Here is a 27,033-nt window from a genome sequence, read left to right on the forward strand (position 1 = left end):
TATCAGTGAAAGCATCTTGTTGGGCGCAGAGTTATGACGTCAACTAAAGGCGACGGTCGCTTCGGATTTGAAGACAATTCTTACCTGCTGCTTTCGGAACATTTTTATCAAAGAGACAGACTGCAATGTCTGTAAATTATGCGGCCGGCCTCTCACCGTACGCAGACAAGGGTGTGTGCGGACTTCCAGAGGTAATATGAACGACAATGCGGCTCGGGGTTCGCTTTCTAACAGGCTTTAGTTAGCAGGTTAGCTGCTACTTTGTAGGTCCCAGCTTGACTTTCTGATGAATGAACGACCGTATTTAATTAAACATTTGAAAACATGGAATCAATTCAGCCCTTTTTGAGCCCTACTTCATTTTCATTGTCAACCTGAATACAGGCGCCTGTTTTACCTTATACACAACACGTTGTTTGTAATAAATTGTGTGTTTTTTGTAATTATCTAACGCTTGGATTCTTTTGTAAAGAAATAAAGTGGTGGTGTGGATTGCATTTACACCTGGTCAATCTCCTTTCAAAACTACATTCATCAAATGCTTATAATGTCTGCAAGATTATTTATTCTTGTTAACCTATGTGATATGTTGAACCAGGCATTCGATAGTCCTGAAGAGCTGACAGCAAAGGTGGCAACCCTTGCTAAGATGGTCAAAGAGTCCAAGTACATGGTTGTGCACTCTGGAGCAGGAATCAGCACTTCAGTGGGCATCCCTGACTTCAGGTAAGAAATTCTCACTGTAGCATTTGCATTTTACATTTATATTTCTGGACTCCACTTTGACACACAAGCATAAGTGTGGATTTTTCTTTTTACATTTGCGATGCAAATATCATGTCGAACATGACATTTGCGTCCCAGGATTCCTCCACATCCACCATAAGGATGCATTTATCCATCCGTCCCATCATTTAACATCCCACGTTCAGGCTTTTGGCTTAGTTGGAGCTTATCCCAGCCAACTTCATGCAAAAAGTGGACTATTGTACATCCTGGGCCAGGAGGATAACCATTCTCTCTCTTATTCACACGATCACTGAGTGAGAACTGACGTACGCGGCCTGCTTGGACTGAAGTCAGGCAAGCCGAAGTCTGACTCAAAATGCATTCAACAAATACTGATTATTTACAGGCTACACGGGACGCTAGGTTTTAGCACATTATTTCTGCCTTTAAATCAAGGCGCTTCAGTTGTTTGGCCGATTTTAGTTGAATAAGAAATAATGATACTGTGTAAGTTGTTGAAGCATTTTGAACGTCCTGGCAGAGATGCATCAAGAGCACTCATAAAAATGGCCGCTGTCTTGCCAATATTCTCTGGTAGAACTTTGGTACGGGTTTATAATTTTGATTACATGAATTACCTTTTTCGTTACTGAGGGCCCGGTGAGACGTTTTTTTTTTTTTTAAGATGTTGATGCACTTATGACGTCATTAAAGCAAGCGCGGCGTCTTTCAGATCAGACTACAACTGTATTTGAGAACATTTGCATGGTATATACAGATTTGCTCTTTTGAGAATAGCTAAACTTGGAGAAATGAAGGTTAACTAAGTACTGTATACATTCTTGATTGCTAGGGGGGAAATATTAAACGTATGAATACATTTTTTTCTAATTTTCTATATTTGTAGGTCATGTTAAATAATATACATACATGACTTAAATTTAAATAAGTTTTAATGAAAACCTGTTTTAACACTCCTTTTCAAAAGTGAGTCTTCTAGAAATGTAATTTATTTATTCATTTATTTAGCAACATTAACAATGTTAAACTTTTGTTATGGATTCATGTTATCTTTGTTAAAAAAATTAATTATTTTATTTGAGCAAAAAATCGAAATCCCATTTTGATCGATACTGCTTTCAAAAACAAGAATATTTACTCATCATATAAATATAATACCTCTCAAACTAGTAAAAACAATTATTCATAAGGGCCATGTGGCATAAATGAGGTTTTCTTGGCTGACTTTGATTTTACATTTTTGTCTTGTAGTACCACATTTTGAGCAGGAGAGGGTAGTAGATGTTCAATACACGCTCAACTCTTGATAAGAAAGCACATTTAAAAAATATATATTACAGTATTATTATTTCAGTCTGTTTCCAGTCACCAGAGTATTCCTTCAGATTTGGCCTGGAAACATCTTCATCTTTCTTAACTTATATATTTATATGTTACTCCTACTGGACGTATTAATATTTAATTTGACCACTCGCTCGTCGGTTCAACCTTGGACAGCAGCATCATTAAAGCAACGTATGATATAGTATCCTATTCTTCACATTAGGTCGTCTCACGCTAACTTAACCTGCTGTTGCTGACTTATGCACAAATGCAGTTGCACTCTGCGGTTGTGCCACGAAGCAATTTGACAGCCTTTGCGCTTCCTCGGACCAAAGTTCCAAATGATGTGAATGTGGCCGTCACATCCTGTAGCATTTCGCTCATGGCGATCAGCAGCTGTGAAGATTCACATCCTGAATTGTTCTTTCTGGTGCATGAAGATGCGTCTTGTAATAAATGAGCACCTGTGGGGGATGTTACTGTACAAAATTCTCAGTTGAGATGCCTACTACTACTACTTAGAAGGGATGAGAGAAAAATATCAATAATGCAATAAATTATCTAGCCACTACAGCCAAATATCGATTTTTAGGTGTTTGCTTAATAATTATATAGGTTGCTGCAAAGGATTTCCCCTGACCTTGTTTGATTTATTTATGGCTCAAATCTCAATACTACATAGCGTTATTTTGTCAGTATTTATTTTAATATAGTTGCAGTTGTGCTTGAAAGTTTACAAACCAGATGGATAGGGTGCTGCTTCGATCCTTGCGTTCTTGTCGTATTTATTCATTTTAATCGAGTTGTTGTGAATAGTGGCAATCATTTAGAGACTAAAACTTCAACTTAAGTTGACGTTTTTAGGCATGGACCGATTTTGACAACTGTCGGCATCTGCCTTTTTATGAATCTGACGGCCGATTAAAGCTTGTATCTCACTGAGCAAAGAACGCTTGCGAATGTTTTCATCAGGAATTGTAAGATGTTCACAGACAGTTTTTACTTAAACACTTTTGGAACATATTCAGACATTTTTTTTGCTGCAAGGATCTTTTGAAACGTTTTACGAACCTAGCTACATTTGCATGCATTTGTCGCTCAGTGAGATGCAGGGAACTTAATCCTGGGGAACCCACGGGGTCAAATTTGGCCCCTATAAATTCTGCTACTCAAATAACAAAGAAAAGGTCTTTGTTTTTTTTTTTACAAATTTAACTTCAAAAGTCCAAAGTGCCACTTCTGACCCCTGCATGGGGCCATCTAGTGGATGAATATTGCACTTACATGAGCCAGAGTGGGGGTGGCAAGATGGCTAAAATGCAACAAATAAAACAAAAAAATATATATTGTTCAATGTAGCTGTGTATTTGATTGATTATTTTGTTAAATTTTAAATAGTTTACTGACAGTTTTTGTTATTCAGATTTTTCGAAATGATACCCCTAAATCCCAAAGGGTCGAATTTCGCCCTAATCCTAAATTAGGGAATAAATTGAAAAAAAAATTGAAAAAACATATATTTTGGTGTTCAGTGAACTTATAGCAGTCATTTAATGTATAATTCATAATTTTCCAAAGAAGAAAGGGGTTCTTGGGTTCTCCAGAGTTAAATGTCCACTTTATAAAAAAATAGAAACTCCCTACACTTTTTACTTGAAAAAAGAAATTATGTTGAAATTTTGGAAAACTATTTACAGTAGAAAACTTCAGGGATCTATTTACTTGCTTAGTTCTTAATTTATCTTACCACATGCTGGTGACACTGGAAACTCCCTGCAATTTTCGTTATAATTTTTTTAAAACAAATCTGTCAATATAGTTTATTTTTATTTTTTAATTAATTAATTAAAAAAAAAAATTCAGCGCTCAATATTGTTCATTCGGTAATTTTACCGATTTGACATGTCATCATCATTGCTCTCCTTTTTTTCATTTTATTAATTTTTTTATTATCATCATTATTATTTTTTGTATGTGCCTGTGTGCGAGTGTGTGTGTATTCATTAGTTCACCTAAAACCTATTAAAAAAATCCCATACCGTTCACCTAAACCGAACACTTCCAGCCAGAGTCGTGAGGCCGTCAGGAGACCCGAGGAAGGACCAAAGAGAAGAAAGGAAAGCGAATATAGTTTCAAAGAAAACGTGGGTTTTTTTACGCTAATATTTGATCTTTTTCTGCAAATGAATATCAGCTTGAAATATCGGTTATCGACGTCCTTGACTACGACTAATTTGTATTGGTATTGGCCTTGAAAAAAACCATATCGGTCTATCACGAATATTTTTTCTTTGCTGTTTCTTACATTGGTGGTCTGTTGCTTTAAATATGGCTCCCATAAAGGATTATGGATAACAAATATCTTAGGTTAAAATCGTACAGATTTTCACTATTCGCGGCAGGGCGGGCCCGGGTCCCTACTTATCCCCCGTTACTAACGAGGCTTCACTTTATTATGATAACACATTTTCTTGTAGGGGTCCAAAGGGTGTGTGGACCTTGGAGGAAAAAGGAGAGACGCCTCACTTTGAGACAACGTTTGAAGAGGCCCGACCCAGCCTGACTCACATGGCCCTGCTGGGACTGCAGAGGGCCGGATACCTCAAGTATCTCGTCAGCCAAAATGTGGACGGCCTGCATGTGCGATCCGGCTTCCCAAGGTGACTTGGCTCAAGGCCGCTCTCGACGCTCTCTAATTTGTGGAAGAAATTGGCTTCAGGAGACGGACGTCTTTGCTTTACAATGGCATTTCCTTTGTACGCTTGCATTATAATTAGAATTTGTTCATAAATCAAAACATACGGTAGACGCTCAATAACCTTCACTAATGAAGTTGTGGAGTCATGATTACAGTAAATAATAGTACAAAAAACACTTATAGGCCTTGAATATAAAATAGTTCAAATTAAAAGCAAATTTTTTGCACATTTTCTCACACTGCAGACTGCTGCGCAAATTAGATTATTACACTCCATTCATAACCTTGCAATGTATTCTACTACCACAGTAAATCAAGGACCCCCTGTAATTTATTTGTAAACAATCAAATCAATTGGAAAGAAAAGAAAACTGTTGCAGTTTATATTTGTAGGTCAACCTGTCTCACATTTCCGTAATGTCAAAATGTGGAGCCTATTGACATAAAAACATTAAATATGGTCAAGACAGGATTGTCCATTTCACACAGATTATTGAATTTGATTTTTGACAGTTCTCTTAACGTTCAGAAGACAGTTTTATCATTGTTTTCCTGATGAAATTCAATATTTATTTATTTCACATTTTGTTTTTATAGCATATCCCATTTTAGGTTCTGGATGTCATGTTCGGTTTTTTTTTGTGTGTGCCTTTTGTATTTAGCTATGACAGATCCGGCAAGAAGCCTTTCTTGACTTTTATGCCAAATTAAGACAGTGACGTTGCATTCTGCACAGCAGCCCTTAGAAACAGAAACAATAATCCGCGACTTTTAGGAATACACTGAAATGAAAATGTTTGACCAAAACCGAAAATGAAAAATGCTTGTCCGAAAACCGAAACGCCGAAAAATAAAATTATGCACATTTTTACTATTTATTATAATTAATTAAAATTATAATATTATTATCAAATATTTATTTAGCACTGGCATTTTAACAAAGCACAATATAAATTGAAATGTGGACACACCACAGACATGTTGCGTAATGGTACATTAAACACCAAACGAGGATTGAGCATTTTCTGGCGGTACGATTGCACTTTATAGTCAATATAGTTCGCACAGGCGAGGACTGATGCGTGCGGCGCACTTAAAATCCGCACATTCACTCACGTTTTAAAAATAAATTAAATCCATTTGTTCGCACCAGTCCGGGAACGGACTGCAAAGTCACACACAGCATCCTGTACAGATCAGTCGTCACCCGGAGATAGCGCGAAGTGTTTCCGGGTTTAAAACTGTTGATAGCAATAGTGCTAAAGTGTTTAGCATGGCCACCGGGATGCCGGTGATAAAGGGGAAGTGTTTGAGGTGCTCTCATTTATTAAAAAAAAAAAAAAGGGGGAAGGCGCTACGGGAGAGAAAGTGGCTCACCTGTACTGCAGTACACAGCAGTTCTGTCTTTTTTCGACCCACTTAAATGTTGTACACCAACCGACGCCCCTCCCCTCCGGCGTGCGCAATGACCCCGGGAGCTGCTGCGACGAGAAGAAAAGGCGGACACTCGCCCCCGCGTTCGCTGTTTAATTCGAACAGACGCTTACTTGCGGCGTTTTTTTTTTTTTTTTTTGGGGGGGGGGGGGGGGTTGCGTCACCACAACATCTTATTTTGGCCATATTCTCTTGTCTTTAATTTTATTTCGGCCGAATATTCTGTGCATCACTGTTTATTTTTAATTATTTATTTACGTTATTGCATCTTGGATGGATTACTGTACTGGACTTAATTTTGGAGTCAGCCAGCCCTGCCTTAAATGTCCGCAGTTGGCTCAAAATGCTGCTTATCTTGCCTGTGCATTCTAGAATTGTTTTCATGAAAAATATAGGTTTAAAATCCACACTATGATGAATAGAAATATCATTTTCAACTGCTTAAACAAGCCAAAAAGTCTGAAAGGCTCACAACTGTTCTAACTTGTGACCTCAAGCAGCAAATGCAATTTTCCATCCAATCCGAGCATCCAGCCTGTAATGGAAGGACCTGCTCTCCCTGGGAGCGGTTCCATACATCTCCTTCTCCCTCCACTTGGTTTTGCTCCACCTTTTCTAATAAGTAGCACGCAGTAGGAAAAGAATGGCCTCCAGCGTTGCCCTGGCGTAAGCGTACAAATCGATCCGAGCAGCACACAGAATATTCACGAAAGAGCCTCTCACACTCCATTTGTTCTCAAGAGTTGTCATGTTGAATGTGTAGTAAGATGAATACTTACTTTTCCCGTGTTCGTGATGTTGATTATCAAAACATACAATGAGATGAGTGAATTCAGGCATTACCTAAGGATTTCATTACACAAATTTGTGGACAGCTGAGATTGGCCGCCACCCGCGCCATCTTTGATTCTCAACTGTGTCGTTTTCCGCTCCGCTTGTGGGTAATATCCTTTGTCCTACAAAAGTCCCTCCCAAGAGTCACATGGTACCTCCTTCTCTTCTTCCCCTCGTAGTCACATGATGGAACACAGATAATCAGATAAGTGTTGACGTTGTTTACAGAAGAGACTGAGACAGAGAGACTCTGAGGAGCCGTCTTATAAACAAAGGGTCTAATTAACACTTTCGCTTGCCCCCACCATATGTTCTAAGGAGAGAACAAAGAGAAGACCAACCCCCTCACATCATTTGAATTCTCACACAAAACTTTGCTGAGTAAATCAAAGCAATTTTGTCCAATTCTAAATAGTTATAACTAAATCAAAACAGTTATAATTAAATTGAAACAGAATATTTACTTCAAATGTATGCACTGTGATCTAAGGAGATGCGTCTCTGGCCCTGACAGGGACTTGTTGTCGGAGCTGCATGGAAACATGTTTGTGGAGGAGTGCGAGAAGTGCTGCAGGTATGTGCGCATGCACAAAACTCTTTTGATTTGATTGTGGCTGCTGCATAATACATAAGGTTTGTTGACGGACGAGACCTTTCTGTGCACTAGTGTTAATTTCATGAAGAAAAACTACACCGTAATAACATTTTTCACCGAAAACTAGACTAGACTGGACTAAAGCCCCCATTAATAAACATTGTGGCTAAATCAGTATGCATTTTCAATTGACTCATGAAGATGAGACGAAAATGTCGTCCACTTAAATTAATAAATACTGGACTAAAATCTATGTTGTTTATAACGTAACAATCCAATTGCTATAACGTTCCAACAATAATGTTAATCTGACCACTAACTAATGCTGGCTAACTCGTAGCACTATAGTTAGCCACTTGTTGATATTAAGGATGTAACAATATGCAAACATCACAATACGATGATTATCCCAATATTGTGGGCAGGTTGGCGATATTAAAAAAAAAAAGCCCACGACAATGTGTAAAAACTCAAAAAAAAAAAAAAAAAAAAAAAAAGAAGCTCATATTGTTGTGTTTGGCTGAATGTTTTTTTTTATAGAGATATTGAAATGAGATATTAATGTCTGATTTATAGGAGTGATAACCAACTCAGCGGCCAAAACATTGCTGTTCAAAATTCAACTGCACTAATAAACTAACCACAAGAGGGTGCTAAAACTGCACAAATGGAAATACAACCTCTCCTTTTTAACAGATGTGCTGCTTTTAATGTGACATGACGGCGACGATATTGTGGCACTTTTAATGTCACAATATTGCCGTTATCGTTGCATCCCTAGTTGACATGCTGAAATTGGGTGTGAAATTGTTTTTCAACAAAAAGGTACATTACATGTTATGTTGAAATAAAATATAAATATAAACTAATAATATAAATAAAAATGGGATGAGGTTGACTAACTATGCTAAAAACTAACAATCGTTATTGAAACTAGACTGAAAAACTGAGACTACATTTAGAAATGGTGGATAAAATTAACACTATTGTGCACTTCACGTTCAAGAATGTATTTTTAACTCTATTTTTAAGTACACTTTATGAGACAAAAAAGTAAGGTGGTGTGTTTTCTCAGGCAGTTTGTCAGGGAAAAGGTGATCGGCGTGATGGGCCTCAAACCAACAGGACGTCACTGCGATGTGGTGCGCTCCAGAGGACTCCGAGCCTGCAGGTTTACACACACGCGCGCACACACGCGCAAATGAAGAAGCTGACGTGTTCAACAGCCCGTCTTGTGTGATCTTTATGAAAACAGAGGGCGGTTGATCAGCACGATACTGGACTGGGAGGATGCGCTTCCTGACAACGATCTGAACAAAGCAGACAATGCAAGCAGGTCAAGTTTTTTTTTTTCCTTCTTCACATGATGTTGCTATGAAACAACATTGTAGATTTTCATCCCGGGTGTAAAAAAAAACTGCATATGTAAAAACCCAGTGGCATATGTTAACTGAGTCTTCTGTGAAGATGGACCTCACTTAATCAACCTCTTATTAGCACTTTCACGTCACAGGTATAGAAAGCATCAATATCATGTGAAAAGATACAGTATTTATCTAATAACATGACAAAGACATTTAAAAAAGGCATTCACCAAAAATGGTTTAATGATTGCAGATGGCTGCAGACGTTTGTTGCAACAAGTTGTGCTCTGGCCAACCAATCAGAGGCAGGAAAATGCAGACTGTGAGGATGAATGTCAACTCTGATTGGTTAAAGAAACAGTCCTGTTACTGACTGTAATAAATGCAGAGATTTATTTTCATTTTTAGATTTACAGTAGGCCTATATGTGTTTGAAACTGAGATATTTTTACTATTGCCTTGTGGAGGTACTGTAAATCATTAAGCCTGTTTCCCACAATTTCAATATATATATATTTTTTTCTGTGGGGCGTGGCTAAAACAGACATTGGTGTCAGGCATGAGTATGGGCAACACTCTCAGTTGCCCCTTGAGTCAACCCCCCATTTGGAGAAAAATTAATCAGCATTTTTTTTAACAGCATCATTTTTAAGGGATAGTCAACTCTTTAAAAATAAAAAAATCAATTCGGCAATATATCGTGACATTAGAATGCACAATTCTTTAATCGATTCAATATGAGGCCGAATCGATGTTTAAACATCAATTTTTGATGGAAATATTCAACAAAACGTCTTACTTAGGCTTATAGGGTTCACACTTTAAGCATGGAAGAATGTTCTATTGATGGAACAATAAGCCTTAATATTTGATTTCAATGCTGTTCAAACATGAAACAGATTGCAACAGATTGTTTGTCAAATACAGTGACTCAGTTATAAGCTTGAAGTTTCAGATCAATAAATATATTTTCATACAAATCTTACAATGTACATGTACAAGTTTATTGATTAGATTTTCTAAATTTTAGTAAAAAAACAATTTATAGATTTTTATTGGGATTAATTGGCAACGAATCGTAACCTATGAATCGTGATACGGATCGAATCGCCAAGTACTACGCAATTCACATCCCTAGTCAACTCAATAATTTTCTTTGCAATAATATTTTCTGTGTAGCCTCACTAGTCTAAACACGGTGTTCCGATTAATATTGCATTTGTGGAATATGAGTTGAAGGCACCATTCGGAGTTTGGACGATGCCTTTAAGCAGCGAAATCCAGCCGTTTTGAATCCGTCTCGGGGCGGCCACTTGCTGGCAACTGAAAATGACATCACAGTTGGTCGTTGCTGAGGTAATGACCAATCACGGCTCAGCTGTTTTCTGAAGGTCAACCGTGATTAGTCCTTAGTGCCTACTTTTCAGTTACTGGTTGGTTTAAAAAATAAAAAAATCTATTCTTGATATTTGAAGCCCGAAATGTGGCAAACGGTCAAAAAGTTCAAGCGGGGTTAATGCTTTCGCGTACATAATAGAAAACGCTGCAAAATGAAGTTAATTGTTGGGAATACATTATTACAATTTCCTGGAAGAAATCATGGAATTGAGGTTGTAAATGTTGGTGAGTGTTTATGACGTGTTGCGGGCCTTAACATCTCAGCTCTTTTAAAACCTTCTCTGGGTTTAATTGATACATCAGTGTCTGTTAATGTCCCCATTTGCCATCTGTGTCAATATCCTGGTAAAAGTTTTATTAGGCGTCGACAAAAGTGGGGGAGGAGCTGTGTACCGTTTGTTTGTTGCACTTTATTACATGCATGATTACCAGAAAATGACTCATGCTTCAGCAATTTCACACCGTGGCCCAAACGCAGCCACTTTGTCGTAAGATCCCTGCTCACATTTTCGCTTGCATCGTTTGTGCGCTCTGTGTCCATTAGACAAGCCGACCTGGCGCTGACGCTGGGCACCTCCATGCAGATCAAACCCAGCGGAGACCTTCCGCTCGTCACCAAGCGCAAAGGCGGCGGGAAAGTGGTCATTGTCAACCTGCAGCCCACCAAGCACGTACGTTTCATCGCTGCGCCTCCCGAGCCACACTCGTTGCCAGGAACACTTTTGGAACAGATCACGATACGATAAACATCACAATAGGAAACTCATGATATGATAATGAGCACAAACTGTGGGGAGGTTGGTGATTATAATTAAAAAAAAAAAAAAAAAAAAAAGCTCACAATAATGTATAAAAACTCACCTTTTTTTTCATTTTGGGGGAATAAAAGCACGATATTGTGTGCTTGTACATAACAGCATTGACTGAGAAATTGGCTTGGCCATGTCATTGTCATGTGCTCCTATTGGCTTAGCGACGCAAAGTATCATGGTCTATGTAGTTCACATTGTTTTGTTTGGCTGAAGCGGGCCAAAATAAATGTTTTGTTTTTTTTTGGACAGAGATATTGAAAAATATTTACTGGTACGACTGATTTGTGAGAGTGAAAACCGCTGCAGTGGCCAAAACATTCCCAATTAAAATTAAACTGCACTAATAAAATAACCACAAGAGGGTGCACAAATGGAAAGACAGATGCGTTGCTTTAAATATCGTGACGTTACAGCGACAATATTGTGTAATTTTAATACCGCAATATCATGATATTGCCGTCATCGTTGCATCCTTAGTTGAAAGAATAAAACACTTACACTTCCGATTATTTATTATCCAAAATATTTTATTTCGAAATGTGACCGTATTTCCTCTGTTACAACTGTCTATGACAGACTCTTGACGCATGTCAAGGTGATATTTATCTCGGTTGTGTAGCATTGATACCAAATCCACAAGCTAGCAAAATGAGTAGAGATAGACCGATATGTTTTTTTTTTTTCAGATACAAAAGCCGATACAGATGCCAATTATTAGTTGTCAAAGAGGCTAATAACCGATATTTGGAGCCGATCTTCATTTTCGGTAAAATAAATAAATAAATAAAGGGGGGCTTCAGAATTGTTTTAAAATACAAATGAACAAGTAAATACCATAGCTCTATATATATTACAAATATTTGTATTTTTTAAATATAAATATGTTTACTGAAAATTTAAATAAACAGTTCCTTGAGATTAAAATGGTTTTAGATTGACCTTTTACCAGGTGTCAGATTAAAAAAAAAAAGGCAGACACCGATATTCGTCAAAATTCCCAATTTCGGTGCCATTGGTCTATCCCTAAAAATGTGTAAAAAATACAAACAAAAAAAAGTCATGTTTGGAAAGTTTCTTTGCAACGGGGAAAAGCCCCAGTGATGAGACTACACAAAAGCCTACGACCAAGAAGAAAAAAAAGGTGCGTTCGCAGACAATAGCAGGAGACCTAGACTTGAAATGTGAATTTTCGGCGGCTGGTGAGTTATTCATGCATTTTATATTTGTTTATAATTGTTGTTGCTGTGCCTTGTTATGTTTTCAGGAGGACGCTGCTAATATACTGTAGTTACATAAAAATGTGGCTTCACGTTTATTGTCGTCTACAAAATACCCCAGTTTTTGTGTTGCTCATATCATTCATGATAAGCATTACAAAATAGCGACCACAGTAAAGTGTTGTTTCCCTTTTATGATGTTTGTGCTGCTAATACAGGTACATAAAAATCCACGGTGGATTCATATTTGTTGATATCGCCTTTTATTTATCAACCAAGCCCATAAAGTTTGTTGTAACTTGTTGTCTTGCAGGACAAGCATGCGCACTTGCGCATCAATGGCTACGTGGATGACGTCATGAAGCAGCTGATGGAGCACCTGAACTTGGACATCCCAAAGTGGGACGGGCCAACGGTGTGCGAGAGCTCCACCACCGCACCCGAGGGCGCCGCCGACACGAAGCCCGCGCACGCTCTCAGTGCGGATGTGAAGGTCAAAGGTGAGCTGGTTAAGGAGGAGGAGAAGAAACGAGCAGCAGACGCCGACGCCGTCAAAGAAGAGACTGTGACGGTGAAGAAAGAGAGGAAGGATGACAAATAGCCTCAGGTACCGTCCTCATCCAAAATGCCTCAAGAAACAAACTTTATTTTTTACAAGTTTGATCGCAAAGGATGCAAGTTCTGCTGCCTCTTTTTGTCCACTGGAACTTACAGTTCTTTGTTGAGCTCCACTTTTCACTCTCTCAACATCACTTAAAGATTCCTCATCTTCGAGCCGCACAAATTGAATCGTGCGCGGTCAAATGGCACTTTTTGTGATATAAAAAAAATGTGACCAAATTTTTGTTTTTCAACATTAATGCGACTTATATGGAAGACCAAAACTGCCAAAATAAAAAAATAAATAAATGGATAAATATAAGTGAAAATAGAAATTGAAATAAATAATATAATTAAAAAATTAAATACAATAAATAAATATAAATATTATTATATTATATATTATATTATATATTATTATTATAAATATTATTATATATATATAATATATATATATATGTGTATGCATGTGTATATATGTATGTAATATCTATATATATATGTGTATGTAATATCTATATATATATGTGTATATATATATATGTGTATGCATGTGTGTGTATATATATATATATATATATATGTATATGTGTATATATATATATATGTATATGTGTATATATATATATGTATATGTGTATATATATATATATATATGTATATGTATATATATTTATGTATATATATATATATACGTATATGTGTATATGTATATATATATATACGTATATGTGTATATGCCCGGGCACCCATAGCCCCTCCTCTGCACGTGCCTGTTATATACTTCAAGTACAACTGAACATACATCGTTTACATTGGTTTTACATCGTTACTTCGACTGAACTCAGTTTTGTTCTGTTCGCTGCTTTTTTTAAAAACATGCACTAGCATAAGTTTTAGCATAATAGCGTGCTAACATATGTTTTGAGCTAGCGTTTGCTTAACCATGCGTGTGCCCAATAATGCGGTGTGCCTTACAACACACAAATAGCACCAGTAACTGTGACTGCGCCTTATAATACGGGGCGCCTTATGGTCGTGAAAATACGGTACTTTTATTTTTTAAATCTTTATTTTTTAATTGTTTTTGTTTATATATCTATTTTTGTATAATATTTTTTTATATCCATTTTTAGTTTCTCTTTTATTTATCTATTTATTTATTTTTGATTTTGACCGTTTTGGTCCTCCATCGACCTAAGCTGAAATAATTTGGTTGCACAAACAACCAACAGGTCCGAGGTCACATTAATAGTGGATATTTTTTATTATTATTTTTTAATCGCAAAAACATGCCATTTGACCTGGGGGTGTATACTTTTTATATCCACTGTTTTAGATGAGCTTTAATTGTTTATTGTATTCAGTTCTGTGGTTATATGTTTGCCATGAAACCCCACCGGGTACCAGAAAAAAAAGTAGAGCATTTAGTTATAAATCCAGCTTGTAATAAAATGCAGTGAGGTGTCAGCACCTTATTATACATGTTTAGCTTTCCCTCTTCTTTGAGCGATGCATGTACAGTCTTGAGGTCAATGTTACATTTGACTATAAGGCAAGAAAATATGTTTTTGTTGTAAATAGATGCGACATTTTTGTCTCAGGAAAAATGTTTTTTTTTTTTTTTATACCTGTCCTTTGGTAATAAATTGAGGGATAACTTTGCAGTTGCTGGCTATGTGTTGTTCGTAGCTTGTTGTCAGTCAGTCGTGGCCTACTTAACGCCAAGAGGAGTAAAATTATCGGGCAATTATTTAACCGACATAATGGTATGATTTTTATTCCTGTGCATGGGAACCTCGTTAACACGTCTTCGGTCAACATGTCAGCTCTGACGAGAGCTCATTATGCGCTGGTATCAATCTCGATATGCTGCCATCCACATTTTCTTCAACATTAACATGACATGAAGAAGAGAGCACACGTGTTTGTCAGGCCATCGAGTGCAGATTTACGCTGTCATACGTTTTGCTCCATTGAGTCAATCATAAAAGACGTCTAACGGATGAAACAGCTGCAGCTCGATCGCGTAATCACCCGTCTGCCGTCTTCTGAAAGTGGCTCGTTGCAAAGTCGGCATTAGCATGCGACAAGTGGCGAACCTTAAATAGGGCAGATTTTGTACAAGGTGCACACGCGACTGTCACGGCCACCTAGAATCACTTGCTTTATTTTTTAACTCATTCACTGCCATTGACGGTTATAGACGTCAAAAATTCATTTGAACAATTTCTATTAGTTTAATCTTTGTTTCTACTTGTGTTTACAAGAGTATGAAAACCTAGATTTTATTTATTGTACATTTAGAACAGATATAAAAATGTGATTAATCGTGAGCTAACTATTGAAGTCATGACATTAATTACGATTAAAAAAATTTAATCGCCTGTAGCCTGACCTAATATTTTTTTATTATTTGTAATTCACTGCCGTTGACGGCTATTAACTTAAAAAATTAATTTGAACTATTTGTATTAGTTTCACATTTTTTCCCACTTTTGTTAACAAGAGTATGAAAACCTAGATTTTTTTATTGTACATTTAGAACAGATATAAAAATGTGATTAATCGTGAGCTAACTATTGAAGTCATGACATTAATTACGATTAAAAAATTTAATCGCCTGACCTAATTTTTTTTTTTATTATTATTAATTCACTGCCGTTGACGGCCATTAACTTCAAAATTTAATTTGAACTATTTCTATTAGTTTCACATTTTTTCCCACTTTTGTTAACAAGAGTATGAAAACCTAGAATTTTTTTTTGTACATTTAGAACAGATATAAAATGATGACGGTACATCGTGTGATTTCTTTATTATTGTAATCCATTTATACTGACTATATAGCAAAATCAAAAGTGTTCGATTAACACTGAGTGTTAAATCTAACAAACAAAAGTGTGCGTGTGTGTGTGTATTATAAATATATAAAACGGCTACACGAGCGGGACCGATACCATGAAATATGTCTGGTATCGGTATTGGCCCATCCCTACCAATGAGTGTTACCTTTTTCACACTTAATCAGTGTTACTCCAACACTGTATAATATTAAAAATCTACCCTGGTAAGCACTAAGTAGTGTTGAAAGTATTCTGCCAAACTACACTTAACTCTAGTGTTTAAACACTTCCACTAGTGTCAGTATAAAAAATGTATCAAATTACACCCAAAATTCACCCCAACACTCAAGGAAATTTACTCTGACCGTGTCGTTTTTTAGCCTAACAATGTTAAAATAACACTGCTTAGTGCATATTTGACCGAACACCGGAAATTTAACAATGACCGCTTTGATGTGTATGTCGAGCAAAAAAAAGTGGTCAGGCAAATAGTGTATTTTGAATTCACATCTATAATGAAACGTATGGTGTTCCACAGGGCTCAATTCTGGGGCCCCTGCTGTTTTCATTGTATCTATTGGCCCTGAGTTACAAAAAATATATATGAAATGAAATCATCAGCATCTCCTCTCAATATACATTTTCCTCTTTCTTAAATCAGTTTTTTTTTTTTTGAATGACAACAGAATAAATGACATGAAAATGAATGACAACATTACAATACCAGAGTAAATCTTCTTCATTCTTGACTTTAATTCATTAGAAACACGTCAAGTAAGGTTGCTTTTCCCCGTTGCATGTCGATAACCGCGTTAGTATTCTGTCACGGACATGAGAATTTTCATGAGTCTGCAAATAGGCAGGCACAGCTCATTAAACATTTAGCAATGCCAAACCCCGCCCCCATGGTGAAGCGCTGAGGCGGCGACTGTCATGTTTGCTAAGGCTTTGCTAGTAACGCGTTGCCAAATAGACAAAGCTGAGTTGAGCCAGTAAGGGCAGAAAACCTGCCGGGGAGTTAAATAGCCTCTCAATTGAGGGACATTTGAAAGCACGACACGGAGCGTGGATGCAAAAACAAAAAAGTTATTAACACAGCTTGTGAATGTCACATGACCGAACCAAGAAAACGGGTCAGCCGTGACGGTTGTTGCAAACTACCTTTCACACTTATGGACAATTTAGTGTCTTCAAAGAACCTCACATGCTTGATTGTGCAATGTGAACTCGTTTTAGAAACTCTTTAATAAAAATAAAAAAAACTACAAATTTAAAATAAATAATGAAATGAACTCATTCACTGCCATTGACGCCTATAGACGTAAAAAATATCATTTGAACTATTTCTATTAGTTTAACATTTTTTTCCACTTTTGTTTACAAGAGTATGAAAACTTTTTTTGGGGGGGGGGGTTAAAAATTAGTGGCGTCAGGCGATTTAAAAATTTTAATTGTAATTGATCGCATGACTTCAATAGCTAACTCATGATTAATCACAAATTCAATGTACAAGAATTTTTTTCTAGGTTTTCATACTCATAAACAAAAGTGGAAAAAAATGTTAAACTAATAGAAATAGTTTAAATGAATTTTTGACGTCTATAGCCGTCATGCTAATGCTAAAAACCACAAATGGGCAGGTACTAAATCAATGCTGTCAGCAACAAGCTTCACTGTCAGTCTATTACTTGCCTTCTGAAAAAGATTTTCAAAACTTTTCAATTGAGTTGTACAGTTTTTTTGGGTTACATTAACTCATTCACTGCCATTGGCGGCTATAGACGTCAAAAATTCATTTGAACTATTTCTATTCCACTTTTGTTAACAAGAGTATGAAAACCTAGAATTTTTTTTTGTACTTTTAGAACAGATATAAAATTTGTGGTTAATCGTGAGTTAACTATTGAAGTCATGCAATTAATTACAATTAAAAAAATTATTCGCCTGACACAATAAAAAAAAGAGAACAGATTATTAAAAATTAGTCAGGCGATTCAAATTTTTAATCGTAATTAATCGCATGACTTCACTAGTTAACTCAAAATTAATCATCAATTTTATATATGTTCTAAATGTACAATAAAAAAAAGTTCTAGGTTTTCATACTCTTGGTAACAAAAGTGGGGGGAAAATGTAAACTAATAGAAATAGTTGAAATGAATTTTTGACGTCTATAGCCGTCAATGGCAGTGAATGAGTTAATAATGGAAAAGGTTTTGAAATGAGTTATCATTTGCTCATTTTTAATTTTTTTTATTTTTATTTGTATACACCAGATCAGTGGGCTAGTGGTAGAGTGTCCGCCCTGAGACTGGGAGGTTGTGCGGCCGGCCGGGTCATACCAAAGACTATAAAAATGGGACCCATTGCCGCCCTGCTTGACACTCAGTATTAAGAGGTGGAATTGGGGGGGTTAGATCACCAAATGATTCCCGAGCGCGCCCCCTGCTGCTGCTCACCGCTCCCTCAGGGGATGGGTCAAATGCGGAGAGCGAATTTCGCCCCCCACTTAGGTGGGTGTGACAATCAGTGGTAAAACCTGGTTTATGAACCAGGGTGTGTAGACTTTTCTATCCACTGTACAATCTCTAATGTTTCTATAATCTATTTTTGCTTCATGAATGTAGAAATCACTTCTCCTGAACACAATGGTGAGTCATTTTACTTTGTTTTACTTTTATTTTGTCTCGTGGATGTCACTACTGGACACAACAAAAATGTGAACATGTTGTTTAAAACATGGCATGTAGCATTTTAAACAGCCATTCAGATCATGACATTTGTTATATACAGGGATGTGATTTTTCCGCTAATTCGCGGAATTCCGCTTTTTTTTTTTTTTTTTAGTAGTTCATTGTGTATGCACATGACTCCGACAGATAACATCTTCTGCTATAACAAAGACATTTGTGGTATGCTCTAATATGAGTTACTTTTCATTTGGTCATGATATAATTATTTGGTCATGCTTTCCCCCCACCGAACCCCCCCCCCCCGCTAAATTTTCCGATAATTTCACTGTATATAGATTTTTTTTTATTTTCAAATAACCAATCTGAGATCAGTGTTATCATGAACTGATTGTTTTTGTTTCCTTTTGCAGGACATCACTTTGTGCAATCATAATCTCCAAAATGTGAGTCTTTAAATGTGCTCTTTTTTTTTATTATTATTATGCAAGTTAGTATCACTTTCCTCCTAAACATCACATTATTGCTCCTGTGGCCGTTCCAGTGTGTTTGACAGTCCGTTCATGCATTTTCGTGTGTTTTACCTTCAAATGATGGAGGATTCAAATGCTATGTGATGGTTTTACATTCCGTGCAGCTGATTGCAAATTGGAAGACTGGGGCATTTAGAAGAGATATAAAATTTGTGGTTAATCGTGAGTTAACTATTGAAGTCATGCAATTAATTACAATTAAAAAATGTAATTGCCTGACACGATAAAAAAAAAAGAGAAAAGACTATTAAAAATTAGTCAAGCGATTAAAATGTTTAATCGTAATTAATTGCATGACTTCACTAGTTAACTCACGATTAATCATCAATTTTACATCTGCACAAAAAAAAGGCATGTTTGATGCATTTTCAAAACGTAATTCGGTGTCAAGACCGAAGAAACCACTCCGCTGCTCCGAATGCAAAGAGAGGCCATCATATGTTTCTCTCCTCGTTTTGCCGTGATTGGCAGTTTGTGCCTGAGTGGGCCGTCGTCTTCGAAAGCCTGCCGGGAAATCTGCCGTTCCGCTCTCACCTGCTCATCCTGGCAATAAATTGATCTCTATGTATGGAAATGTATAGCGATGAGAATTTGCATTTCCTCTTGTGGTTTTCAGCACAATGTAGCTCCCGGAACATTACAATGCATGTCGATTAGATAGAAGAAGAAAAGTCCGCACACCCCTGTTGAAATGCCAAATCTTTGTGATAGAAGAAGATAATTCATTGCTAACCCTTTTTCCCCCCCATCATTGACGTGACCTAAAAGCTTTAAACTTGCACCCAGTCAACCCGCAGAATAGATTTCGAAATTCTGCTCTAAGAATCACGGAATGGTTTGGGTCCGGAAAACATGAAAGAAATGCTGATTGAGTGTTAACCCTGTAGGGCTTTTGAGGTCCGCAAACTCGGCTCAATTTGTGGAGCCCGGGTTTGAATGCAAACATGGTGAAGCGGCGTTCAAATTCAATTACAATTTCAATTATTACACTCCACAATTACAAAATCGGTATTATCGTAAACAAAAATCAAATATTATTAATACTAATTTTGAGTTGTTTAAATTTATATAGTTGCACCTTTTGTTATTTTGACTCAATCACTGCCATTGACTGTTATATGCACGTAAAAAAATCATTTAAACTATTTATATTAGTTTAACATTTTTCTTCCACTTTTGCTAACAAGAGTATGAAAACCTAGATTTTTTTTTATTGTACATTTAGAACAGATATAAATTTTGTGATTAATCGTGAGCTAACGAGTGAAGTCATGCGATTAATTACGATTACAAATTCTAATCGCCTGACGCCCCTAATTTTTAATAATCTTTTTTGAAATCTTTTCTTTTTTTTTAAAAAAGAAAAAGAAGAAAAGATTATAAAAATTATATCTTGCTTCTGCTTTTTGTGTTTAACTCATTCACTGCCATAAGTTCATTAAAAAATATATTTAAAAAATTAGGGGAGACAGGAGATATTGTTTTAATCTTATGACTTCACTAGTTATTTATTTATTTATTTTTTAAAGAAAGGATTAAAAAAATTGGGGGTGACAGGCGATTACATTTTTTAATTGTAATTTATCGCATGACTTGACGAGTTAACCCATGATTAATCACAAATTTTATATCTGTTCTAAATGTACAATAAAAACTTGCTTCTAGGTTTTCATACTCTTTTTAACAAAAATAGAAAAAATGTTAAATAGCAATAGTTCAAATTCATTTTTGACGTCTAAAGCCGCCGATGGCAGTGAATGAGTTTATTATTATTAACATTAGTGATCCATATATATATATATATATATATATATATATATATATATATATATATATATGAGACCAGCTTTCTGTGTGACCTCATTTACAGTCATGAAGAAGGATGCAATTTGGCAAGGTAATTACTGCACACAATGGAGGAGCAGGCGTCGCGATGTGTGTGTGTGTGCGGATGTTATTAACGTGTCAACCTCTATCTTTGGCCAGCGATAGATGATTATCCATGTTCAGACTTGAAAGGTTGCAAAAGGGCAAGCATGGCTTTAAATGCAACGGGGCGGGCCTTTTTACTACTTTTTCTCTATCATCATCAGTTGACGAGATAGCTTTTCAGCACAACACTCTTGTCACATGATTTTTATTTCGCGTCACCATACCTATTCACAATCTAAGCTATACATTTTGTTTTTCACACAACAGGGAAAATTCCAGCGTCACCCGCAGGGAGGGGCATGGATGTGGCCGACCACCCCCGCGGGGCCTTGCCGTCCAGTAGGCTTGAGGTAAATGGAGGTCAGACATCACATCAAAGTGTTCAAAGCACCATCAGATGCGGTTGAGAGAAAAACATTCCAAAAACTTTTGTGCGCTTTTCTTGATTCGGTTGAGAGACATTTTGATTGCATTGCTTGATTAAGATTATACCTGTACTTGTTTGTCCAGAACTGAAAAAATGTGCATAGCAACTCAAAAATCTCATTTGTGCCCAAGACTATAACAGCCAATGCAATTATGCAACGTCAAGGAACATGGCGAACCCCCCCCCCCCCCCCCCCCAAAATCTATTGGCAGTTCAAAATTCATAAATTCACCTATTTGTTTTTCTGTGGAACTTACTGTGGCATGTTGGTACCAAGGAACAAGGTAGAAGTGAGAGGAAGAGCTTCATTTAGTCAGGCCAGATCGTTGCCTAACAGAAAAAAAGTACATTGTCTGCCATTTCTCATGGATTTTTCCTATTTGCAGCATTGTTAATAGGAAAGTAGTAATTGGTGTCTCGTGAATATGTTGAAATCCCGACGGAGATGGTTGTTCATGGAAGTTAGAGAACATTTTCGCCGCATGCACTTCTGGTGCCTTTTTTTTTCTTCCTAACTGCCATAAATTCATAAAAATAAAAAATAAATTGTAAAAAATTAGGGGCGACAGGCGAGAAAAAATTCTAATTGTAATTAATCGCATGACTTCTCTAGCTAACTCACGATTAATCACAAAATCTGTTCTAAATGTACAATAAAAAAAATTATAGGTTTTCATACTCTTGTTAACAAAAGTGGAAAAAAAAGTTAAACTAATAGAAATAGTTTAAATGAATTTTTGATGTTTTATAGCCGTCAATAGCAATGAATTGAAAAAGCAAACATAAAACATGAAAAAATTTGGGGCATCAGGCGATTAAAATTTGTAATCATAATGAATAGAATGACTTCACTCGTTAACACACAATTAATCCCACATTTTATATCTGTTCTAAATGTACAATAAAAAAAATTCTAGGTTTTCATACTCTTGTTAACAAAAGTGGGGAAAAAATGTTAAACTGATAGAAATAGTTCAATTGAATTTTTGACGTCTATAGCCGTCAATGGCAGTGAATGAGTTAATTATTAATATATGCAATTATTAAAAAATAATAATAATCAATATGAGGCCTCAAAAACTCGTGTTTTTTGGCTATCCACGCCACGGTAGTGCATAATAAATAACCCCACAAAATCACATCATGTCTTTGTGTCTCATGACCAGGCTGGCGGGTGCTGCCTCGACTCTCCTCCCCCTCACGGCATGGTTGAAAATGTTTCGGATGGGGATGGACACTCGGAGCAGAAGCTCTTTGAGTCCGCCGCGATATTCCTGACGGATGAGGCAGTAGAGGACCGGGTTGAGGCAGCTGTTGGCCTGGGCCAGGCACACGGTCAGAGGGAAGGCGTAGGCCTGCGCGTTGTAGAAGGCTTTGCTGAAGGGCACCAGGTCAAACTTAATCAACACGCCCCACAGCGTCAGAGCCTGATTGGGCAGCCAGCAGACGAAGAAGGACAGAACGACGATGGTGACGGAGCGGGTGACTTTGGAGCGGCGGCGGTGGCGGCGACCTCGCTCGCTTTCGGACCCGTCCGCCACGGCCCCGCCGATCATGCTGCCCACCACGTGCCGGCTCAGGATGAACCTCAGGAGGAGGAGGTAGCACACGCTGATGATTATCAAAGGGAAGACAAATCCCAGAAGCACTTTTTGCAATTGATAGAGCCCGAGGAGTACTTGAGGATCCAAGTGACCGGAATCGGATTCGGAGAACCTCACAAGGCAGAGCTCGTCGTCTGCAGAAACCTGCGAACACAACACGGTTTGGTGAACTCAATCCGAACAGAACATTCGCAACAGATGGCATTCCGTCGGACAGTCGGTCAATGATGGACGCCCATTTTGTAGACGATCATCTTGGAAAAATGAACAGACTCAGTACTTCTGATGTAAAGCTGTCACTATCACATCTTTTTAAGAGCTATTATCCTATCGATTATTCCATCAAATAATCGCAGTTCCCATAAAATGTTTGTTTTATTTTTTTCTTAGTCCACAAAGGTTGAACGTGAGTTGAATTATGTGGATAGAACTACTCATTGTTTATTATCTTCTGTACATATGTATTATTAAACACCAGCAAAATGTGCCTATGTTGAACAGCTAGCAATCGCGATTAGCATTAGCAGGCTAACGATTAGCATTTAAGGTAAACAAACACAATAACCACCATTTGGTTCACACATGCACCTACTGTATGTCTACATGAGGTTAATTCGGTGGATATAATTACTATTCATTTATTATTTTCTGTGCGTGAGCGTTAGTAAACACCAACAAAATTAGCCTATGCTAAATGGTTAGCAATCGCGTTTAGCATTAGCGCGCTAGTGATTAGCATTTAAGGTAAACAAACACTAACCACCATTTAGTTAACACATGCACCATTATATCTACGTAAGCTGAATTCAGTCAATATAACTACTATTTATTTATTATCTTCTGTACATATGTATTATTAAACACCAGCAAAATGTTCCTATGTTGAACAGCTAGCAATCGCGATTAGCATTAGCATGCTAGCGATTAACATTTAAGATAAACAAACACAATAACCACCATTTGGTTCACACATGCACCTATATCTACGTGAGCTGAATTTGATGGATATAACTACTATTCATTTATTATTTTCTGTGCATGAGCATTAGTAAACACCAACAAAATTAGCCTATGCTAAATGGTTAGCAATCGCGTTTAGCATTAGCGCGCTAGTGATTAGCATTTAAGGTAAACAAACACAATAACCACCATTTGGTTCACACATGCACCATTATATCTACGTAAGCTGAATTCAGTCGATACAACTACTATTCATTTATTATCTTCTGTACATGAGCATTATTAAATAACAAAATTAGCCAAGGCTAAATGGTTAGCAATCACGTTTAGCATTAGCGCGCTAGTGATTAGCATTTAAGGTAAACAAACACTAACTACCAGTTTGTTCACACATACATCATTATACATTACACATGTAATAGTGTCTTCAAAGTCACTTACAGTACAAACGATGCTTCAACAGTCCATAACTACGTAACGAGTGGAGCTGCCTGTTAGCTACAATGAGCTAATATGCGTCTGTCTGCAAAAAACATAGAAACATAGACGGCGGCGCAAACATGGGTCGGGCGGAGCCTCGAGGCAGACATTTTTAGCCGGCATATTTTTTATATTTATTTATATAATAATATTAATATTTCCCCCCCCCCAACCCTACTCTGACGGCTAAATGCTGTTTAGGTCCACAAACCTGAACGGTGGTGGAGTAGATGGAATGAGGCAACGTGGCCACCAGCGAGACCATCCAAATAGCCAAACTGGCCCACTTGGCTCGCGTGGCCGCCGTCCTCGGGCTGGCGATCTTCAGAGAGGTGACCAACGTGTGGTAGCGGGTCACGCTCATGGCGGTGAGGAAGAACACGCTGGCGTACATGTTCATGGTGGTGACCGAGCTCACCATCTTGCACATGACCCTGCCGAAGGGCCAGCGGAAGTCCAGGACCGTGTCCACGGCCCAGAAGGGCAAGGTGAGGACGAACTGGAGGTCCGTAAGCGCCAGGCTCAGCACGAAACAGTCGACGGAGGAGTGGTGGTGACCTCGGCGGCGGAAATGAAGCAGGAAGAGTGCCAGGAGGTTGCCCACAAGCCCCAGGACGCACACCACCAGGTAAACCAGAGCGATGAGGACTCGCACCTGAAGAACCAAACCACAACACCTTTGCGGTTTACATTCACCAGCTGACACAGCGTTACTTATTTTTTTCTCTTTTTGTGGTCATCAGCTTCTTCTTTTTGTGGTTCAATACAGCATATGAACTCCTTCACTGCCATTGACGGCTATAGATAGAAAAAATGTTCAAAGGAATTTTGATGTTTATAGACGTCAATGGCAGTGAATGAATAAAAAGAAAAGAAAAAATTTGGGGCGTCAATCGATTAAAGATTTTAATCGTAATTAATCGCATGACTTAATCACAAATTTCATATCTGTTCTAAATCTACAATTAAAAAAATTCTAGGTTTCATACTCTCGTTAACAAAAGTGGAAAAAAATTAAACCAATAGAAATAGTTAAAATTAATTTTGGACATTTATAGCAGTTAATGAGTTAATTACAATTAAAAAATTTAATCGCCTGACGCCCCTAATTTAAAATAATTATAAAAAATTAGGGGTGTCAGACGATTAAAAATTTTAATAGTAATTAATCGCATGACTTCAATAGTTGACTCACGATTAATCACAAATGTTATATCCGTTCTAAATGTACAATAAAATGTACACTTTTTCCCCCTCCAAGTTTCCATACTCTTGTCAACATAAAAGTGGGGGAAAATGTCAAACTGATAGAAACATGGCTGCATCTTTTAGTTATTGATACAGTAATTTCATAATAATTCATAAAATTGTGTTAAAATTAAAATGATGTACTGTACGGTAGAAAGGTCATTTTTCTGCCACTAGATGGCATAATTGTATTTGTAGGACGGTGGTGACAGCTCAGTGCATTTTTCTTTTCCTATTAAGAGCTGTCTAATCGTTTGATCAGCTGTTAACAATTTGAATCGCTGACTGTCAGCCACTTATGAAACGGGCTGTAGCCTGTTGAACCCAGCACACTTGGTCGGGATGGTTTTGGATGCGTAACTTGGTTTGTCCGTCTCAAGAAGGTTCATCAGAAATCTGGCCAAAGTTGAATAGTTTTGCACAGATGCATTTATTATCATTCTGACAGCCAAATCTTCTTCTTTTTCCCCTCAAAAAAGAAAAAGAAAAAAACATGTCTGTGAAACGTTAGAATTTTAGCATCAAACCAAGTTAAATCCAGATTTGATCCAGATTGCACATTTGTACAAAACAAAAACTTGGGTCAAACTCACCCAAAAAATCAAATCAAATGACCCCGTTAGACGCATAATTGGGTTATCTTTGACCCAACTGTTTTTTAGAGTGTGCGTAACTTTATTTTTATTAAGAACAAAAAAACGAAACAAGCATATTTTACAGGTTTCACTTCAAGATGAATATCTAAATTGCATTTGTTGATATTTTTATTTACCACAACTGACAAGAATTTAGTACACTCTAAAAAATGTTGGCCCAATATCAGTCAAAAAGTGATTGAGCGTTGGGTCAAAATCAATAACCCCCAAAACACCACACAAAATGGGTTTGTTTGTGTATTTCTTTATTTTGGAGGCCCACTTACCGCCATGTTGGCGCTGTCGCCGTGCATATCCACAGAGGGTTCCTTGGAGAGGATGTGGAGCCAGCAGTTGAGGGACAGGTTCAAGGCGGCCAGGTTGGACCCGGCTCCGCTGGGGTTGACCAGCTTGGAGAACTCGCGCTCGTCGTCCTCTCCCCCGCACGCACCGGCCGGTGCCCAATTTGAGGCGCTGTTGTTGCTCTGCATGGCTCCGTCGGTGAGTCACTTTTAACGCAACCTCTCCTCTTTAGGAAGGTTCATTTCCAAAGTGGCTTGCTGTGGGCAAAACCAAATCTCCATCGTCCTTGTATTATGTGTAGTGAGTCATTTCTCATTCAATGAGTGAAAGTAAATAGGCTATGTAATTAT

General features: G+C 37.4%; 2 protein-coding genes across 7 annotated transcripts; one reads left to right on the top strand and one right to left on the bottom strand.

Annotated features, from left to right (window-relative positions):
* Nucleotides 1-43: 43 nt before the first annotated feature.
* sirt6 (sirtuin 6) lies at nucleotides 44-23,522 on the top strand. 6 transcript variants are annotated; one of them, XR_013291016.1, is made up of 12 exons: nucleotides 44-191; nucleotides 599-726; nucleotides 4,551-4,733; nucleotides 7,554-7,613; nucleotides 8,710-8,805; nucleotides 8,890-8,970; nucleotides 10,941-11,067; nucleotides 12,739-13,032; nucleotides 18,499-18,522; nucleotides 18,975-19,007; nucleotides 21,294-21,376; nucleotides 22,620-23,522. XR_013291016.1 is itself a non-coding variant. In XM_077556053.1 (8 exons), the coding sequence occupies exons 1-8, from the start codon at nucleotides 126-128 to the stop codon at nucleotides 13,024-13,026; spliced, it is 1,029 nt and encodes a 342-aa protein (XP_077412179.1). In that variant the 5' UTR covers nucleotides 44-125; the 3' UTR covers nucleotides 13,027-13,405. The 6 variants fall into 6 exon arrangements, 2 of the variants coding, with proteins under 2 accessions (XP_077412179.1, XP_077412180.1); XR_013291017.1 differs by lacking the exon at nucleotides 18,499-18,522 and having other exon boundaries at nucleotides 22,620-23,054; nucleotides 23,119-23,522; XR_013291018.1 differs by lacking the exon at nucleotides 18,499-18,522 and having other exon boundaries at nucleotides 22,620-22,788; nucleotides 22,872-23,522.
* Nucleotides 22,464-27,033, bottom strand: LOC144042935 (relaxin-3 receptor 1-like). Its single transcript, XM_077556056.1, has 3 exons — nucleotides 26,668-27,033; nucleotides 24,709-25,152; nucleotides 22,464-23,201 (listed from the first exon to the last, which is right to left on the bottom strand). Exons 1-3 carry the CDS (start codon nucleotides 26,869-26,871, stop codon nucleotides 22,590-22,592), a joined length of 1,260 nt encoding a protein of 419 aa, XP_077412182.1. The 5' UTR covers nucleotides 26,872-27,033; the 3' UTR covers nucleotides 22,464-22,589.

Source organism: Vanacampus margaritifer, chromosome 2 (assembly GCF_051991255.1).
Source record: "Vanacampus margaritifer isolate UIUO_Vmar chromosome 2, RoL_Vmar_1.0, whole genome shotgun sequence".
Classification (NCBI taxonomy): domain Eukaryota; kingdom Metazoa; phylum Chordata; class Actinopteri; order Syngnathiformes; family Syngnathidae; genus Vanacampus; species Vanacampus margaritifer.